Raw genomic sequence first — 19,265 nt, 5'->3', positions numbered from 1 at the left:
TAACAGACACTTTCATGCTGTGGTACACTAGGACCTCACTTTCTGCTGAACTTGTCCTTCCCCCATGGCCCTTCCTCTCCTTAGTTAGAGCTATGAGAGGTGTGGGAGTTGCCAGCAAACAATGAAGGAATGGAGGTCAAACAAGTTCCTCCAGCACTCGTTTATCCAGCATATTCATGTTTTTTAAAAACCAAAAAATTTTTTTTTAATTTTTTCTTTGGGTTTGTACAAGAAATTTACAGTGTGAAAAATATACAAGTGAAAACAAGGCCATAAACCTGGGTGTTGGGAAGGGCTGCTTGGTCACAAACACAAATAAACAAGACATTTTTGAGTTCTTCCTTTGGTCTGACTTCAGCCTCCTCAGCCCAGGAGGGAGGCTGCAGAGCTGGGACATGGGGATCAGACCCCAGTTCCAGCCCTGTCCCCCAACATGGCCAAGGTGGGGGCAGGCACATCTGGAGCAGCTGGTGCCATCTGGCTCTCTCTGGCTTTGGGGTGGGGAGAATGTGGAGATGAGGAAGCCCCTTCCTCTTCCCAGCTCCAATGGCTGGAAAGGGCTATCCAGCATCTGGGACAAACAGAACTGGTGGGGTGGCACTGGCAGCAGCTGGGGAGTGAGATGGGCAGAATAGTAGGAGCCTCTGGATAAAGTGAACATGGGGGACGTTCAAGGGGTCTGATCTTGCTCCTCCAAGTCAGGGACACCCAAGTTCTTAGCAGAGGCCTAGAGGCCTGTACCCTGGAAGACAAGCGGCTCTGAGACCCTAAGACTTGGGGATGCTCACTGGGTCCTGGGGTCTGAGTGGACCTGTGGCTCCTGGCCCCTTCAGTGAAGCTCACTGTGGAGCTGGAGTCCTAGATTTCGGTGGCAGTGATCTCCTCCAGGCAGATGCAAGGTGCTGGCTCAGCCAGGCCCAGGTCGGCGAGCTCACGGGCCTCCAGCTCCAGGCTGAGCTGCTGCAGCTCCTGCTCCAGCTGCCGGTTGCGCCGGTACATCTGGATGTAGTTGTGTTGCAGCTGCTTCTGGTAGCGGATCACCTGCTCCTTCTCGGCCTGCCAGGCCAGTCGCTCCCCCTCAAAGCTGTCCCTCTGCTCTTCGCCTCGCCGTCGTTCTCGCTGTAGCTCCACCCGCAGCCGCTCCACTTGGGCCCGCAGGCTGCCTCCTGCCCCAGCTGCTGCCCGCTGCACCTTGGCCTCGTCACTCTCTGCCAGGAGGAATGGATCAGTCGTGGCAGGTGGTACAGGGGGCTCCCGGAGTCCAGCTGCCTCAGCGTCCAACTGTCCAGCCTTCTCTCGGAGCCGCTCAGCCTCCTGGCGGTGGCGCTGTAGCTCCTGGGAGCAGGTCTCCAGCTCCAACTCCCGGGCTCGGGCTGCCTCCTGCAGGCCCCGGGCTCGGCCCTCACTGACCCGCAGAGCAGCCCGGGCCTCCCGCAGTGCCACCCGCAGTGCCACCAGCTCACTGCCCTTCTGTACCAACTCTGCCTGAGACTCCTTCAGTTGCTGCTTCAGCAGGGAGATCTCGCCTGACTTCTGGCACACCTGAGGGTGGGAGATGGTCAGGAAGGATGGTGAGAAGGGTTCTCTCAGGGGATCAGGCCCTGGGCATCATGCTGGGCATTCAGGAAGCTCAATTATTACCTCCATTTTACAGATAGAGACACTGAGGTGAGCCTAGCCACATATCCAATGTCACACACCTTGTACATGGCTAAAGGGGAACACAGACCAGATCTTTTTCCTTCAAAGCTGGTTTTATCAAAACATCAGAAGATACTCTGGAAGCACTGCCTAGCCGCGGGAACAAGGTGGTTGTGGTGCGGGAGTGGGAGCAACCATGGGCAGAGCACGTGTCCAGGTCTTGGGTGTGAGAACCGACATCAGAGCCTGGGTTCAAATCTTACTTCTGCCTCTGTTGTGTGAGTGAGTCTCGGCTCCAGCTTTTCTGGGCCTCAGTTTCTTTGTGTCTAAAATAGGGATATTAATAATACCCACCTTGTAGGGGAGGCAGTGAGACTGCAGTGCCACTGGCTATGTGGGCACCAGGCCAGACCAACAAGGAGACCCAACATGGAAGCAGGAGGAGAACCCCACCCAAAAAGGGAGATCTGAGGGTCCTTATCTCAGAGATGAGAAAGGGCAGGCACTCTGGGGCGGCTGGCTGAGGGAATGTATAGCTGGGCCTGTGTTTCCAGAATGTGTCCTGGTGTCACCCTCCTGCCTGTCCCTCCTGGTCTTGCAAACCTCCCACTTGGTCTCCTCCAGCCGTGGTCCAAGTTCCCGCTGCTCCCGCTCAAAGGTGGCACAGCGCCTCTCCAGCTGCTCACGCTCCTGCAGCAGCTGTGCAAAGTCATCCTGCAGCTGGCGCTTCTCTTGCTGCAGCTGGAACACCTGCAGCTGCAGCAGCTGTTGGGTGCGCTGGGCTCGCTGTGCGGCCTGCTGTGCCTGGGCTGTACAGTCCTCACGCAGGGCCTCACGTTCTCCAGGCCAGTGTCGCTGCCGCTCCCCGAATGCCTGTGGGCGAGAAGACAGGTCTGTCCTGCTCAGGTTCCCCAGACTGAGCCCTGCCACCCTCACCTGCTCACTGCCCAGGTGGCCCACAGTTTGGGTTCTAAGAGGGCAGAGTCCATGAAACCAGTAATAATTATTACAATAGTAGTATGAATGGCTTTTATGATAATAATAGAAACAACCACCATAGTAACACCAAGCATTTACACTGCACTTCTGAGGTGCCAGGCTAGCACTTTATATCCTTGGCCCTATTTCTCATGATGACCCTATGGAGCCAGAAATATCTCCATCTATAGATGGAGAAACTGAAGCTCTGTAAGGTTAAGTAACTTGCTCAATTTTTAAAAATTGGCACATGGCAGGAAGTGCTCTGACTCCTTATTACTCTGCACGTGACACCAGGGGGGTGTTAATCTAACTGCCCATCCCCGTCTCCCCACCAAATGGAAATGTTCCTTGCACTTCCAGTATCTTTGGATGTTCTGCCACACCACCCCCAATACCACCACTGACCACACCTGGCACATGGTGGCCTCGCTCTCATCCAGACTGTCCCGCAGTTGCTGCAGATCTGCCTCACGGTCACGGTCTCGGAGCTTTTCTTCCAGGACACAGTGCAGCAGGGCCTCATCCGAAGGGGGGGGTGGGGGTGGGGGTGGCGGGGAGCGGTCCCCACAGGAACTGTCAGGGGAGGCCCTGGGACCACTACCCAAGAGCCCCCCAGCCACACGTCCCCCCAGAGAGCCTGTGCTCTTGCTGGAGGAGGACCGGCCACTGTCTGAGTGGGAGGGCCCAGTAGGGGCCCCTCGGGCTGGCCCAGGCAATGCCCCCCGCCCAGAACCATGGGAGGGTAGGTGCCCGCCTGGGGAGGTGGTGACTGGTTCAGCACCCCCGGTGCTGTAGGTAGGTAGGCTGGACAAAGAATTTCTGCCAGAGTCAGATAGAGTCCCTGAGGGGCAGCCACTGGCCCAGCCACTCAATGCCAGGGGCTTGTCGGCAGCAGAGGAAGAGGAGGAAGAGGAGGAGGAGGAGGCAGGGCCCCCAAACAGCTGTGTCAGGCTGCCTTGGCTCCCAGACAACCCTGTGGCTCGAGGACCCAGGAAGCTAGGTAGGGAGGGCGCCCCTCGAGGTTTGGGCAGCACTGGCTTGAAGGCTGTTGGGCGGATCAGGATTTTCTCCATGTTCTGAAACAAGGTACCACATAACACTGAGGATGTGCTGCCTGATCCTTCAAAGCCCTTGTCATGCTCCCTGCCCTCCCACCTCCAACCCCCATACATTAATAACAATTGCTACCACTGGCAGAGGGCTTCCTGGGTGTCAGCTTTATGTCAAGTGATTCAAAAGGTTCATTTCCAGTCAATTATGACAGACGAGTAAAACATTATCACCATCCCCAGATTACTGATGAGGAAATGGAGGCTGAGAAAGGCCATAGGCCTTGTCCAAGTCAAACTCACAGTTGTTGGACATTGATAACTGAAGAAACTAAGATTTACTGAGTACATGCTAAGCATTATTTGATTTAATTCTCATGACAGCCAATGAAAGTCTACCTTGACTAGACTGATAACAGAAAATGGGCTCAGACAGACTAAGTGATTTCCCTAAGGTCACACAGCCAGAATGTGACAGGTGAGATTAGAAACTAGGGCTGGTGACTTTCGAGCTCACATTCTACCCTGTAAAAAGGCTTACAAATTCCAGCTTCCCCAGGGAAGGGGGTTTTGATTCTACCCAGACTCCAAAAGAGGGGCTGGTCCTTACCTTCTCCAGCTTTCCAGAGACAGGGATGAGCTTTGGTGGGGGACCACGGAGGTGGGCACTGCGTGCCCGCTGCTCTCGTGTATCCTCAATGTCACTGCTTGGGCTGGGGGGTGTTTCTGTTCGGAAATCCTCATTGATGTAGGTGAAGCTGGTGCCGGGGACATTTTTCCTGGGGGGCACAGCTGGGCACAGTGGTTCCTGTGTCTCATAGCCACCCCGTAGCAGCCCATCCTGCTGGCGGAAGAAGGTGGGCCCAGGGGGGCCGTGGTGGCGAGAAGGAGCTGGCCCCCCAGGGCAGGGCCGGCCAGAGATGAGACTGCTCACGCTGCCCATGGTGGGAGCTTGTGGGGCAGCTGTGGCCTCAGGAGCTGGCTCCAGTGGCACTGGCAGAGTGTGCACAATGGCCATGGCAGCAGAGGCTCAGGCCTGGCCAAGGGCCTCGAGGGCAACCTGTGTAAGCAGGGCAGTGGTGTCAGAGTCCCTCCACCATTAGCCCCATCCCCATACAAGGTCTTCTCCTGATCCTGTGATCCAGGTAAAACCTCCCTCCACCCCAGCACCAATAAAAAGTCCCAATCCCTCACAAGCCTCCTCCTCCAAACACTGGCATGAACCTCAATCCTCTCTAGGTGCCAGACCACTGCCCAACTCTGGTCTAAACAGGTTGACTGATTTCACCAAGCAGAGATGAAGGGATGGGAGGTCTGGGAGGTTACATAGGGCCATTTGGCAATGGAGATCCAGGCCCAAGCTCAAACCTATAAGAAGTCAGGGCTCAGGTGAGGTGTGGATCCATCTCCACCAGTTCCAAACACAGGTAGGTAGGTCCCTGCTCTCCTGGGACAGGTGACCTCATTACAGGGCAGTTTAGGCTGCAACATCAGGGATGCAATCAGCAACTCAGATGGTAATTAGGGAACAAACAGCTGAGGCCAGGTAGTGCCCAACCTCCCCCTGCTGGGCCTCAGTTTCTCTCAGACAGAGAGGCGGCAAAGGTGGAGCTGGATAAACAGGAACCCCACAGCTTTTAAGGAGCCCTCTGGGGTCCCCTGCCTCTCAGAGGTAGAGGCAAGCTCATGCTTACTTCTATGACAACTCCTAGCTTCTCCACAATCCATAGTTAGGATCCAAAGAGGCTGGACAGTCTCTGCCCTGCAGCTAACCTCTATGAAACCTTCCAGCTTTAGCTGGTCTCCAAAGTAAGCCCCATGGGATACATGCAGAAGCCCACCACCACGTCTAGCAGCTGCTCCCAGATTCCCTTGCCAGAGTCTCAAGCAAGAGGGCTCCACCTCCCCAGGCCCTGCTCCTTCCTGGAAGGGGATAGCAAAACCTCCACCCGGAACTCCCTCCCAGTACTGAGACTGTTGATGACCAGGACTTAGGCATCTGCTGAAGTCATCATGCAGAGCAAGGGCCAAGAAGTGGACAGAGAACTTCACGGGAGTAGGAGTGTGCATATTTATTTATTTGTGTGCATGACTATATGTATAGGAGCATGAAAATGAACACTGTCCATGTATATGAAAATGTGTGAGTACATCACGACGAGGTATGAATATATGTGTTTGGGCAGGTGTACCAGAACATTCTATACATACATGAAAGTATGTGTGAATTCTTAAGTGTGTCTTATAAGAGTGTGTGTGTGAGTGAATAAGAGGTCAATATTATAGTGTAGGTAAACGCAAATGCGTATGTCAGTGAACTTGGGTCTGAATGTGATTACATCAGAGAAAATGTTTGGATAGATGTATCAGTGCCTTTATGTATATGCAAGTTTAGGTGTAAACTGCTATGTGTACCTTACATGATTATGTGAACAGGAAGGTGAGCGTGTACAAGTATGTAAAAAGGAGTCTGTGGGAGTGTGAGCAAGTGCAGGAACAGGTAGAGACTTGAGTGGCATGCAGGGTCCCTGGGTGGGTAGGAGCCTGATTTTTTTTTACCCTCTTGAGGGGTGGGGAGAGGTAAGACTCACAGTATCTGACTCCTTTGCCCAATCTGTTCCCCTTTTCTTGCCTGTGCTCCATTGAGTCTATCCTCTTTACCCCCACCCAAGTGGATAGGCACTACAACACTGAGAACCACCACGAAGAATACCAGAACGAGGGAGGAGTTGCTGGGTGCAGGGTACAATCATAGGCCCCTCTGCAGGGCAGGGCAAGGGTGGGGGCTGAGACTACCCCATAAGTCCCATCCCTGAGCAAAGCTGATAAAGTTCCCCCTCTTGTCCTCCCCACTCTCAGGCACTATTCCGGGGCATGGAAGAACAGTGGGGAAACAGCAGGCACTGTGTGTGCACTTCTCACTTCAGACAGCACAGAGTGACCAGAGCAAAGGGTGGCTGTAGACAGACTCAGAAAGACAGACCCAAAGACAAGAGACAAAGACTCAGAGGCAGAGAGGCTAAGACACGAGGAGACAGAGGCAGACCTAGTGGGAACCAGAGTCACTTAAGCCACAGAGCCAAGGGTCCCTAAATCCAGAGGGACATGGAGTGGGTCTTGAGAGCCAGGCGTCTGGAAAACCAGGCCCAGCCAGCCGGGCTCCTGTCTTGGAGCCCAAGAGAGAAGGAGGGGCAAGCGAGGCTCCATTTTGAGAAACGCGTTTGTGGCTGTGGGAAAAGGGAACCCCTCGTTCTCCCCAGCACTCCCTGAACAATCACTCTGGCATAGGGATGCCTCCCAGTTTAGAGGGCTGGGGGGATTGAGGTTCAGCCAGGGGCAGAGAGGCATCTGGCCAAGATCCCAGCTCTCACAGACCTCAGTTTGAAGGGCTTCAGAGTTGGGGAAAGTCTCTCCCCCTCCCAAACTCCAAGGACCAGTCAAGCAGGAACAAGTCTGAGTTCCCATTTCGCGACAGGAAGCAGGGAGCCCCCAACCCACCCTTCAGTCCACCCCCACCCCCCACCCCCCACCCGCTTTCATGAAGGGGGGGGCGGGCGGCGGCGGTGGAATGTCCCTCCCTACCAGACTGCACCACGAGAAGTTGGGGCGACCCAGCCCTGGCCCCCTCACCTCCGCTGCGTTGCTCCATGCTCAGCCCCGGACCGCCCCAAGCGCTCCACAGGCGCGTCGCCCGCTCCGGCCCGCGCGCGGCCACTTGGAGCAGCCGGGCTGACCGGGCCCCGCCTCCGCCTCCGCCACGGCAGTGCCCCCAGCCCGGGCCAGCCCCCGCCCGGCCCGAGTGGGCGGTGCGGTGCGGAGGAGGGTCCAAGGGGCGTCCCCGCCCTGGGGCGCAGACACGCGCAAGCACCCCACGTCACGCGTGTCCGCCAGGGCGCACGCAGGAGCTGCACGGCAGCGTTCAGGATCCCTCCCTGCGAAGCCGGGTGGACATGTGTTTTGGGGCTCGGAACTTGGCGGGCGGGTCACCCTGTACCCTAGCCTGGCCCCCAGGGCCAGTGGCAGCTGGTCATTGTTCAAGCACAAAGGGCCAAGGCGCGCTAGCGGCCGCCCCTCCCCCTCCGCTTCTCTAGGAGAAGCCTCCCCCCGCCCCGGACACTCTCCAGCTTCTTAGTCCAGACAAGAGGCCGAGGGCTAGTTGCCCGCCTTCAACTACCAGCGCCCGGAGCCTGGGCACAAGTCGGGGCCGAGGCCCGGTCGCTGCCTGCCCCACCCCCAATGGGTTGGAGGCGGCACACTTGGATTTGCAGAGGCGGCGCCACCTGGCGGCCAGTTTTGATCACACACCAGTCGCTCCCCACTGTGGGGGTCACCCACTTCACTCCCCAGCACTGGGCCCTGGCCCGCAAGCCCAGGCCTGCCGCTGGCGCGGATCTGTGCTCCACAACTTGCCCTCCGAGTCATTTGCTAGAAGAGGTCATTGCTCAGAGGGGGGCGGCCTCTGGCCCCACCAATCGCTGGGATAAGCGATCCAAACCTACAGTCTAAACCTACACCAGCCTCAAAGCAGACAACATTCCACTGTGTTTCTCAGGGTCACAAATATTTTCACCCTCTCGAAAACAACACAATCTTAACACCCACACGACCTTTCCCACATTCAGTCTCAGGCAGCCACATCACACGGTCTCAACCATCACGTGGTTGCGTGTTTCTCCTTTCCACAATCTTCCAGGCCAACTCACACACGGAGACCCTGGATGCCATACGCCTATTGTGCACCGTCTCTCCCAACTCACAGTCCTTTGCACCCAGTCATAAACTTAAATAGACTTGGGTCTCCTAACCATTATTCACTCATTGACAAGTCTTATTCAGACACTCTGACAACTTCTTAAACACACACATACACACCCCTCAGAAACTACCCCGGACTTTCCCTAAGGGGTCTCGGTGACCTGGTCAGGTCAGCTGATGCGATACCCCTAAGCAAATCCAACCTTCCTCCTTCTACACACGCCCTCACCCCCATCCCCGGCCTGCCAGAGCCGGCTGGGCCCCAGGAAGGAGCATCCCCCCCCCTTCCAGGCCACAGCCTGGCCGGCTCTCAGCTCTATTTTTAGCTCTATGGAAAGGGTTGTTTTTCTTTCTTTTTCCCTGGAAAGGGAAACAGCCCAACCACCCTGAGGCTCACCCCAGACCCTCAGCCTCACAAGAACAGAATGAATCCCGCTCCCCAGTAAAGACCCCCTCCTCTGGCCTTGCCCCATCCCTGCCTCCAGGGGCACTAAGAGCCTCCTCCCCTTTCTGGCAGCCGGCCCAGAAGCTCAGGCAGCAGCTGGGCTCAGCGTGTGGAGAGGTGGGGGTGGGGCGGGGAGGAAGGCAGGATTGCAGCCCCCTCCTTCATTCCCTGGGGGCGGGGGTGGGGGCTCTTCCTTCTTACTAGAGGGGGTAGGCCCCTTGGGTATTGAGGGGTCATTTACTCTCTAGCATTCCCTGTGGGGATAGGAGGCTCCCACTCTTGCACGGGTGGGCTCTCGGTACCTACTCTTCGAGGAGGAGCTCCCAGATCTGCAAAAGGTGGACGTGGTGTAGAAAGGGACCCACAGGCAGCTGCCCCTTGGGCTGGGGGTAAGGGACGGGGGCAGCTGTCCACTGCCATCAAAGGCCTCCCTCCGATACCCTCAGGGATGCGGACTTCAGCAAAGTGTTTCGGACCTGTAAGGTGAGAAGTCCAAGTAAATAACGCCTTCCAGCCTAATAGTCATCCTCCCATCCACCCTGGCTCCAGGGGGCGTTGTGCTCCTATTTCTAGAAGAGGGCTTATCACCGCTCCAGGCAGATAATGGAATCAGGCCCGCACCTGACCAAGCAAACTCCCTGGCCTGGTCGCGGTCCTGTGGTGGGGTTAGGGGAGCACAGCCCACCAATCTGCGGAGCAATCACGTGCTCGGCGCCTGTTTACGTCTCGGTTATCACCTGCAGGGAGGCGGCTGGGAAGCAGGAACCTCCGGATGGGTCCCACCCTGCCCGCCCCCGCTGGCGGTCACAGGGAGTCCCCTTTCCCCTACCCACGACTAAATTAGCATCACCCTGCCGGCTGGGGTCGGCGCGGATCGCTCGGACTGCTAGGGTATCCAACAGGGTGCGTCCTTTCCGAACGCACGTGTGTTCATGTGTCCCAAGTGCATGCGTGGGTCTGTGGACACGCGTGTGTTTAGGTCCGTCGGTTTCTATGTCGCTTTGCTGTTCGGACACTTCGCCTGCGTCCCACGGAGCAGGGACCCCCACCCCTTCTCACACTAACCTTCAGCTTGCCCAGACTCAGAAAGTTCGCTCCGGAGTGAAGATGTGCGGGAGGTGGGGGTTCCTGCACCCCCACCGCCCTGCCACTCACCTAACACCACCTGCACCGCCGCTCCAGCTCCCGCCAAGCTCCTGCTCCAGTGCGCCCACTTCCTAAGGGCGAGAACGCCGATCCCCAGCCAGCTCCGGGCTCCGGGCTCCCGGCACCAGCCTGGCCCGACCTGGTGGAGCGGGGCGGGGCGGGGCGGCTGAGGCCGCGCCCCCCACCCGGGGAGGGGAGTGGTCTTCCCCACACCCCCTCAACAACCCACTCAATACTCAATCCAAAAAGAGCTCCATAGTGGCTGAAGGCTGCCCCTGTGGACTGACTTCATGGCTTTCCACCTGGAGAAGGGAAAGGCAGCACGTGACCCAGAGCTAAATTACCTGGCTATCCTAAAGGTATGGGGCTTGACTCTGTCACCCTCCCATGCTCGGTAGAGAGCCCAACCGGATCCATTCTCAACCTACTCCTCAATCAAGGAAAACCCCTGTAAGGCAGACACAGAAGGCTTGGGTTTAATCAAAACAGCTCCCCGACCTTTTGGCAACACATACACCTTTGCTTGGGGCTGCCGAAGCAGAATCAACACCGCCCCTTTCCCTGGGGTAGGTGCCTTCCCAGGTGAGCCAGTTGTCAGTCCTGGCCCCCCACAAGGCCTGGCTATGGTTCCCTTAGACTCATAAAGTCCCACCCACAGGCACAAACAGGAAGTTGGCCTGTATTGCAGGGAGGCACCAAGAGCTCCCTCCCTCCCTCCCTGGTACTCAAGGCAGCCTGTGGAAAGGCTCAGTCTACAGGTTTCTGGGCCTTGTTTGCAGCCAAGAGTACTGGGGCTGCAGGACTCAAGGTGAGTTTAGTCTCTTCTCAAACACGTCTAAAGTATGGAAGCTGCCCTTCACAGCTACATGTGACAAATAGTCAATCTGAGGATAAACCTGCAGATCCAACTGGTCACTGCTTGGACAGCCCCTTACTGAGCTCTCAGAGAAATTGTTAAGTTGTTGAACACTGGCGGATTACCAGCCTTATCCCAGAAAACTTGCATCTCCCCCACCCTTTGCTTTCTTGGCTCCAGGAACTTCTGAAAATACTCTGGGCTACATCTTAATGTGGGGAGTTTAAGGCAGGTATGGAGGGGAATATTTGTATAGGGGATGGGGGCTGCACAGTGTTAGCTTCCCCTCCCCCTCATCATTCTGGTTTGCACTGTGTAAGGGTGTCTTCCAGGAGGGTGGAGCAAGACAAACAAGTGTATATCTATCCCTCTATCCCCAAATCCTCAATCCCCTACTGGAAACCCCTAAATCCCCTACTGGAAACCCCTAAATGATTTTCCAACGTATCAGACATTTGTGGAAGACTAAATGTGGAATTCATGTTCTTGTAGGTAGGACTGGTCTGGTACTGTACATCTGGAAAGCATGGCTGACATTCAGTGTTACAGACCCTGGATGAGGCCTAGACCAGCCAACGGCTGGAAATGATTACTGCGGGATTAGGGAGGCCTGGCTCCAGCCAGTCTGGGAGAGACCCCCAAGAAAGCAAAATCTGGAGAAACTACTCCCACCCCCAGGATCTTCCCCAAAGAGAACAGCCAGCAGCAGCTTTGCTCCAAGGTCTGTTTTTGGAGATGTTTGTGGCCACAGTTCTCAGACTCCAGACCTTTCCACAGGGTCCCAGAAGCCCCCTCTTGGGTTGACTGGAAGACCTTGAAAAGGCTTCCATGGAGCAAAAACCTTCCCCCTACTCATAAAAAGGGATTCTTGTTTCCTTACCACCTTTTCAGGCAAATTCAAAGGGAAACTGGAAATTCAGAATACCTGAGGAAGTGAGATGACAAAGTAGCATCATTTAGGAATATTTCTGAGAGGGTCTATGGATCATCTATTTTATAATCTCCTGCAGAGCTTGTTAAAATGAGGACTTCTGTACTCTTCCTCAAACTCCAGAATGTGTGCATAATGGGCTGAGGCAGGAGGGGTGGGGAGAGCAGGGCTTAGGTTCTATATTTTTAAAAAGTCCCCAGGAGTTTTGGCACATATTAACCTGAGAGAGGGTACAGGAGGAGGGAAATGGATAGGGGAGGGTAGAGATTAGAATATTTTGGGTCTTGAGTCCACATTCAGAGATGAGTGGCTCACATCACAGAGGGAAGAGGGACAGCTGGTCAGATAGGGCCTGGACATATGGCCCACTAACCCACACCTCTGCCAAGAATCTCATGGAGATTCTCAGGGAAGTTAACACAGTACCCTACCCTCCCAGCCCCAGGGCAAGAAGAGATATAAAGGGGAGGTGGATGTGAAGACCTTTTAATGCCCCCCGCTTCCACGGGAGCCCACAGCTCAAAATCTCCAAGTGGGGGAGGGGACCCATCCACTCCTAATTCAGAGTCAAGTCCAGTTAGACTGGGGAGACACCTGGTGGACAAATAGGAAAAAGCACAGAAACAAAGATAATGGAAAGAATTATTACTATTTTTTTTTTTCAGTAAAACAAGAAAAAGTCTCTTTATAAAAAGTTCTAACTCCAGCTGTTCATCTGAAGTTACATATAATGGAAACAGTGCCCAGGCATTCTAGGCTCATAGCTTCCTATTATGGCTGCATGGCCAAGTAATCAAGCAGGAGGAAGCTCCCTTCTCAATTTGAGGCCCTGATATTACAGAGCTAAGCACCTAGGATCAATTTTAATTTTAGAAGGTGCCACCTCATGCCTGACTCAACAAAGCAGGGAGCAGGGGGACTTGCTACCATCATGTCACCTTTTGGCTCCAAAAGCCTAAAAGGATGCAGTTTCAGGAAGGAGTTTCCTATCCCACTCTAGGTTCAGGGGGCCTGACCTCACTATCTTGAATTTGACTTGCTTATTCCCATCTCAGGACTCTGTGCTTTTCTCTGCCTGGATCCCTCTCCCTAGATACTCATATGATCCAATCCTTCTAATTCTTGAGGCCCTAACTACATGCATGCTGCCAACATTTGTAGGCCATTTCATCTATGCTAGCCCATGAGCACCCCATCACATTACTATTTTCTTTATAGTATTTTTACTAACTAAAACTTTTTGTTCACTTGTTCATTGCTTGTCTTGTTTCTTCAACTAAAACACTGGTTCTGTGGAAACAGAGACCTTATTTTTCTTTTCAGTGATGTATATTCAGGACCTTGAGGAGAGCCCAGCACACGATAGTTCTTGGAAACAGTAGCTAAATTGAATTTCCTCACTATGAAACCCTGCCCTAGCCTGAAAAGGGCCTATAGCTCAGGACTATAGGACAGAGAAGTCCTAGCAGAAGGCCAAGAAAGTGTCTATGGCCCAGCCTGTCCCGTCAGGTCATTTCAGTGACTGCTCTGGGTTGCCTTCACTTGAAGGCTTAGAGGTTTCTGACTGGTAGGGATTGGGGCCCTGGCCTGAGTTAAGTCTCAGAGTTTTGGGGCATAGCCCCTTTTTTGCCAGAAGAGGGCTTTTTGGCCACTAGTCCATTGTCATCCTTAATCTTCTTGAGCCGGGCTTTGCTCTTTGGAGGGATGGAGAAGGTGAGAGAGTTCTTGTTGAACTCAAGTGGGAAGACACCCACATCTCCATCAAAGCGGTTCTTGGAAACCTGCAGATATCGTTTTCCTGGCCCAGTTACCAGTTTCCTGTCCTGCAGGATCAGAACGTTGTCTGCTTCTTGGCTTGCCTAGGAGACAGGGAGCAGAAAGACGAAAGCCGGAGTTAAGAAGACATGTGAGTGAAACAGAAAAGAAGGCTAAAGGTTTAGGGAATAGTGGCAAGAACTGGAAATGGAAAAGTACTCCCCCATTACTAAAGCTCTTTCAACAAGTGATGCTGGGGCCACTTCAGTCTCCCAGTTCCTTCACAGTAAGCTTGCTACTATCTCAGACTTTGTGCTGCTCCCTTGACTTGCAACACCTCTCCTCTACAGTGGGCCACCCTACTCAACCCAGCTTCTCATCATTCAGGTCTCAGTCTAAACGTCATACTTCAGAGAGAACATTCTTATTTCCTGAAGAAAACACCATCATTTCTGCACTTCTGCTGCACTGTTCTCTTTCCAAGACCCTTGTCTATTCCATCGTGGCACAGAGTTTATGCTCCTCACCCTGAATTCCCAGGTGCCCAGCCCAGGCCTGGCATGTAATAGGTACCCAGTGTACCACTGGAATCTTTAGGATTGGGCTGGTCCTGATGCCCAGCAGGCACTCCCATGTACTTGACTGTCTAATACCTAGTCTGCCAAACTACAGCACAATGTTTGTTAACACTTCCTCTGGGAAGTCTCCTCAGGCTGACTCAGATCTCTCCTTTTTGTTCCCCAAATACCTATGCTTCCTATCGTAGTTCTCATCACACTGAGCCACAATCACTATCTCACTGTTTCCCTCACTAGAGAATGTGAGCTCTCAGAGGGCAAAGAACTAACTATTACCAGCCTTTGTATTTCTGGTGCATGTATTCTTCATGTCATGGCCCCAGAAGCACTGCCTCCTGCCTCTCCTACTACAGTCAAGATAATCTAAGGCTGACTGAGACCTTTCTCTGGCTACATCTGTCCCCTGTACTCTCCAAAGCCTGAGCCCCTTTAAAGTCCACTCACTTTGGCTGAGCCAAAAATGGATGCTGTCTGCAATTCCTTGTCATCATCCTCCTTCCGGGGGTGAATGACCAGTGTCACATGGCAGCTGTTGTCTGTTGCAAACTTCCGAAAGGCCCCAACGATGTAGTCTTGAGCTGCAATCCTGTTCCAAAGAGGTTAATGAACAGTCAGAAAGTCAAGAACTTTTTTTGTTTTGTTTTGGTACTGGGTATTGAACCCAGGGGCACTTAACCACTGAACCACATTCTCAGCCCTATTTTTTTAAGACAGGGTCTTTGGGCCTTGTTAAGTTGCTGAGACTCGCTTTGAATCTTCCATCTTCCTGCCTCAGCCTCCTGAGTTGCTGGGATTATAGGTATATGCCACTGCGCCTGACTCCAGAACAGACGCATACCCTTAATCCACCCACATCCTCCCACAAAGCACCCCAACTCTACTCTCCACTTCCTCTACCCAAGAACTCACAATCAGGCCCTCATCCATACTTCCTGCTGCCACCCCCCCCCCAACTCTAAATAATACATACAGCGTGGTATGTACCTGTACACCTCTCAGAAAACAAGAGAGTACAGAGTGTGTACCTAGAGGCCAGCTGCCTCAGAAGACATATCCAAGTTAGACAAGAAGAGGGCATCACCTGTCTGTAGACAGCTGCTCGTGACCCATCATGAACTGCAAGTTGTCGATGACCACATGACAAACATCATAGACATAGACTGCATGTTGCATTGTGTCTATTACAGACCTGGGAAGAAGAAGAGGCAATGAACTCAAGAGTCAATTACAAATAGCCTCCAGACACCTCAGGCAAAACAGCTGGTCTGCGGGCAATTTGTTCTTCCCTTCCATTCTTTGAAAACCCTAAACCTATCTAAGGAGACCTGGAAGTAGTTCCCACTAGAGTTGGAAAGGGAACCAAAGGTGCTAAGTGCTAGGATTTGTCTGGAAAAGCAAAGTGGCTGGGCTATAAGGATCTCACCTGATGCTCTGCTGTCCATGGAAAGTCATGAAATAGAGAGGCAGGTCCTCAAAGCGGTCGGCCCACTCTTCATATTTATCCAGTTGTTCTTCTAGACGCCCCATGGCAAACTGCGTCAGCATGACCCGGGCTAGTCTCACATTGCTGATCTCAAAGCTACCCCATAGTGTGTTCACCCCCTGGGTACACAAATCCAGGGCATACTCACTGATGAATGTTGTCTTTCCACTGCCTGTTGGCCCTGTAGTAGAGATGAACATAGTCCTGGGTAAGGAGAAAAGTCCCTTAAATCAAAACACAGATTAGAGCTATAAAGCTAGGAGGGGAAGCCCCCTTCTCAACATTTTCAATGGCCTAAACCCAGATTTTTGACACCTGATTCTCTTTCCCTTTAACCCAGTGATTTCTCAGAGGGTTACCTGTGAAGACTGTCAGCTCGCCTTTCCGGTGCCCCTTCAAGAGACGATTGAGGTCTGGAAAGCGGCTCCAGGGGACACCAGCTGCTTGCTCCACGTTTGATATTTCTCCTAGCACCTCTTCCCGAAGCTGCTGGAAGGACACAATAGATTTGTGCCAGGCAGGCAGGGCAGTACGAAGAATACGAGAAAGATTTAAGCCTTGGTTCATGGCCTCAAGGGGACGGGGCTGTTGGTCTCCAGGACGCACCAAAGAGCATCGCTTGGGGTTCAGTTTTCGGGCAAACAACTTGGCAGCTTCCCAGGACCGAAGATCATCCCCTAGCCAGAACACAATCCTTCGGAACTGTTCGAGGTAAGGGAGTAAGGCAGGGGGTAAGCAGATGGTTCCTCGGGGTAGGGCAAGGGTGGGCAGCCCTGTAGACTGGTTCAAGGCCAGGCTGTCCAGCTCACGACTAGTCAGAACCACCTCAACATCTCGTCGGCTGATCAGTGGTAATCCAAACAGGTTGTGGTAGGCACCAGGCCGGGGAATAGTGGTCTCCATGTAGTGTACTCCATCTCCCTGGCCTTCAGCCCCTAATAGCTTCAGACCTCGTAATCCTAAATCCCGAGGGGAAAACCAGGGAAAGACCAGACTTCGGGCAGGTCGTAGGTATCGAACACTGAAACGCCTGAGTGTTTCATCTGTCACTTTGGTAAGGCCAAACATCATACGAGCCAACTGGGCTTCCTCTGGGTCAGGCAGCTCCCAGAGCGGTATTGCTCGGTCCCAGATCCTCCGGATCTCCTCAATGTCCTTAGCTTCTGGAGCCTCAGTAAGCAGGGCCCCCTCTCTGGCCCCATCCCCTCGTCCCTCCACGCTTGCTTGGAAGTCTTCCCAGCTCCCCTCTGCTAGGCTAGTCATGCAGAGAAAGCGGCCTGTGGTCTTGTCAATGAAGAGACTGAAGTTAGTGGCAGCACTAGTCTGATCCTTGGGCTCTAAGGACCCCACAAAAGGGCTAGGTGCTCGAAGGCAGCTGTAGCCATCCTGAAAGGGGATTCCGTGTGCCCGTAAATACTGCCGAATTTCAGTTGTAGTTAGAGGCAACACTGGTATCTCCAAGGCTGGAAGAGCCTCCTTCCTGTACCTGCGACGAGAAGAGCCTGGGACCAAGCTTCGGGGCAGACCCCTCCGACCCATCCACACCCCACGCAGGGGCAGCAAGATCCGGAGTGGGTATGCACCCCGGAGGAGGACCCACATTTCTAGTGCAGTAGTAAGTCACTACTTGAAAAGCCTTAAATGCCTGGTTTGGGTGCCTTCATTAGGTCAAACACTAGGGAACACTCCAGAGTTCACTTTTAGTTTGCTTATCTCCCCTAAAACTTGTCATAACATCCCCCTGAATCTTCCTCTGCGTTTTTACATTGCCACTTCACATCTCTGCCCATCTACATGACCCTTTCACATCTATATGTCCCTCTATAAAGGCTTCCTTACCTCTATGGTCAGTCCTTTATGGTTTCTCTCACCTCTGTGACCCTCTGCAGTCCTCGTCGCTACCTATCCGTATCATTTCCTCACCTCTACCACCCCTCCACGCACTCTTCTCGTAGTACTCATCTCTACAGTCACAGCCTTCCGCATCCTTTTTGTGGTCCCTCTGTTTTAGGACCCAGATGGAGACCCTCTTCGCACTCCTTCCCCTTCACTGGGACCTTCCACACGGCTAGGGCGCTAATCTACGACTCCCGCCAGTCTGAACCCCAAGAACGCGCCCCGCTCCTCTCTCCCCGTGTCTTTCCTCTAGGAGTTCCAAGGCTCCGGCCCCTGGCCTCTCATCTCTCTCCTTAGGCCCACAACGTGGGTCGTTTGCACGCGCCACTCGCGGTAACCTCGGAAGCAAAACTCTCTGGAGCGCTAAGGTCCCCGGAACCGGAAGTTCGTTTTCAGTCCCGCCCCCACTTCCCGCAACTGGGCTCCGCTACCTCCGAGCAGTAGCAATGACTGCGCGGGGGACTCCGAGTCGCTTTCTGACCAGTGTTCTCCACAACGGGCTGGGCCGCTACGTGCAGCAGCTACAGCGTCTCAGTTTTAGCCTCAGCCGAGACGCGCCCTCGTCCCGCGGCGCCAGGTGAGTGCGGGAAAGCGCACGGGGTTGGAGAGGGAGTAAGGATTCCCGGCAGAGGTCGCGCCGGGTCAGGGGTCACCGAGCTCACTCTTCCTGGGTCTCTCAGGGAGTTCGTGGAACGCGAAGTGACCGACTTCGCCCGACGGAACCCAGGGGTCGTAATATATGTGAACTCGAAGCCCTGCTGCGTGCCCAGAGTAGTGGCTGAATACCGTGAGTGGCGCCGGGTTAGGGCTGGATGGCGGGGTCCGAGCTCGATTCTCTAGCCTCCCCATGCTTGACATCTGACCTGTTTGCTTCCGTCTCCGCCCTGCCAGTTAACGGAGCTGTAAGAGAGGAAAGCATCCACTGCAAGTCGGTCGAAGAGATCACGACTCTGGTGCAGAAGCTGGCAGACCAGTCGGGCTTGGACGTGATCCGCATCCGCAAGCCCTTCCACACCGACAATCCTAGTATACAGGGCCAGTGGCACCCCTTCACCAACAAACCGACAACCTTCCTGGGGCTGCGACCCAGGGAGCTCCGGGATCCTGTCCCAGCCCAGGTGCAAGCGCAGTGAAGAAGAGTTGCCCTACCAACTCCAACCCTAGACCTGAGACTGTTGCCCTAGTAAAGTGGTTTTTTCTCTTTTTTTCCACAGTTAGGGGTCAGTGACCTTGTGAACTCTCTAATTCTAATCCAGTTGGCATCCCCAAAACCTGAGATGATAGAACTTTGAAGGGTCTTTGTTTTCTGAAATTCAAATTGATTATAGTAATCTCAAAACACAGGGGATTCAGGGCTGGCTTCTGAAGAATCCTTGATGTCCTATTGCCACAACCTTTGAGCTGTTCTCCATTGTGACCAGACATTGGGCAAGAAACCTCTTGTGTGATTATGTACAGATTAGAAAACTGAGGTCATTAAACTTATCATCATACTTGAGTTCTTCAAAATGTGTGCATTTTAAAGCATAAGCTGGAGATTTCATTATCCTAAATCCAGAAGCAGAACATATAACCCTGTATCATTAGGATCAAAGGCAATGTTCTAGGCAATTATCTAGGTCTGACTCCTGGAGGGAGTCCTGGGTGATTCTCATACAAGGTTCCTCATAACAAGCTTTCCCTAGTCCCAGCTCCATCCCCACCCCCACCCCCAAGACCCCTCTTTGTGCAGCTATGAATCCATGTCAT

At 53.7% G+C, this 19,265-nt stretch overlaps 3 protein-coding genes across 10 annotated transcripts; 1 reads left to right on the top strand and 2 right to left on the bottom strand.

The window, feature by feature from the left end:
* Window positions 1-200: 200 nt before the first annotated feature.
* Window positions 201-10,234, bottom strand: LZTS2 (leucine zipper tumor suppressor 2). 4 transcript variants are annotated; one of them, XM_081267589.1, is made up of 6 exons: window positions 10,027-10,226; window positions 9,178-9,347; window positions 4,282-4,731; window positions 3,033-3,698; window positions 2,245-2,514; window positions 202-1,542 (listed from the first exon to the last, which is right to left on the bottom strand). In XM_081267589.1, exons 3-6 carry the CDS (start codon window positions 4,687-4,689, stop codon window positions 859-861), a joined length of 2,028 nt encoding a protein of 675 aa, XP_081123715.1. In that variant the 5' UTR covers window positions 4,690-4,731; window positions 9,178-9,347; window positions 10,027-10,226; the 3' UTR covers window positions 202-858. The 4 variants fall into 4 exon arrangements, with proteins under 4 accessions (XP_081123716.1, XP_081123715.1, XP_081123714.1 ...); XM_081267588.1 differs by lacking the exon at window positions 9,178-9,347 and having other exon boundaries at window positions 10,027-10,234; XM_081267587.1 differs by lacking the exons at window positions 9,178-9,347; window positions 10,027-10,226 and adding an exon at window positions 7,302-8,816.
* Window positions 10,235-12,434: 2,200 nt separating this feature from the next.
* On the bottom strand, window positions 12,435-17,867 carry TWNK (twinkle mtDNA helicase). Of its 5 annotated transcripts, none has more exons than XM_081267592.1 (6): window positions 16,227-17,867; window positions 15,980-16,109; window positions 15,561-15,801; window positions 15,219-15,326; window positions 14,582-14,723; window positions 12,435-13,663 (listed from the first exon to the last, which is right to left on the bottom strand). In XM_081267592.1, exons 1-6 carry the CDS (start codon window positions 17,220-17,222, stop codon window positions 13,397-13,399), a joined length of 1,884 nt encoding a protein of 627 aa, XP_081123718.1. In that variant the 5' UTR covers window positions 17,223-17,867; the 3' UTR covers window positions 12,435-13,396. The 5 variants fall into 5 exon arrangements, with proteins under 5 accessions (XP_081123718.1, XP_081123719.1, XP_081123721.1 ...); XM_081267593.1 differs by having other exon boundaries at window positions 15,980-16,106; XM_081267595.1 differs by having other exon boundaries at window positions 17,460-17,867.
* Window positions 17,868-17,901: 34 nt separating this feature from the next.
* On the top strand, window positions 17,902-19,014 carry MRPL43 (mitochondrial ribosomal protein L43). The gene is made up of 3 exons (XM_081267597.1): window positions 17,902-18,093; window positions 18,197-18,303; window positions 18,408-19,014. Exons 1-3 carry the CDS (start codon window positions 17,963-17,965, stop codon window positions 18,647-18,649), a joined length of 480 nt encoding a protein of 159 aa, XP_081123723.1. The 5' UTR covers window positions 17,902-17,962; the 3' UTR covers window positions 18,650-19,014.
* Window positions 19,015-19,265: the final 251 nt, after the last annotated feature.

This window comes from Spermophilus citellus (genome assembly GCF_964194105.1).
Source record: "Spermophilus citellus genome assembly, chromosome: 15".
NCBI lineage: Eukaryota > Metazoa > Chordata > Mammalia > Rodentia > Sciuridae > Spermophilus > Spermophilus citellus.
This window is presented reverse-complemented; position numbering and strand designations above follow the sequence as displayed.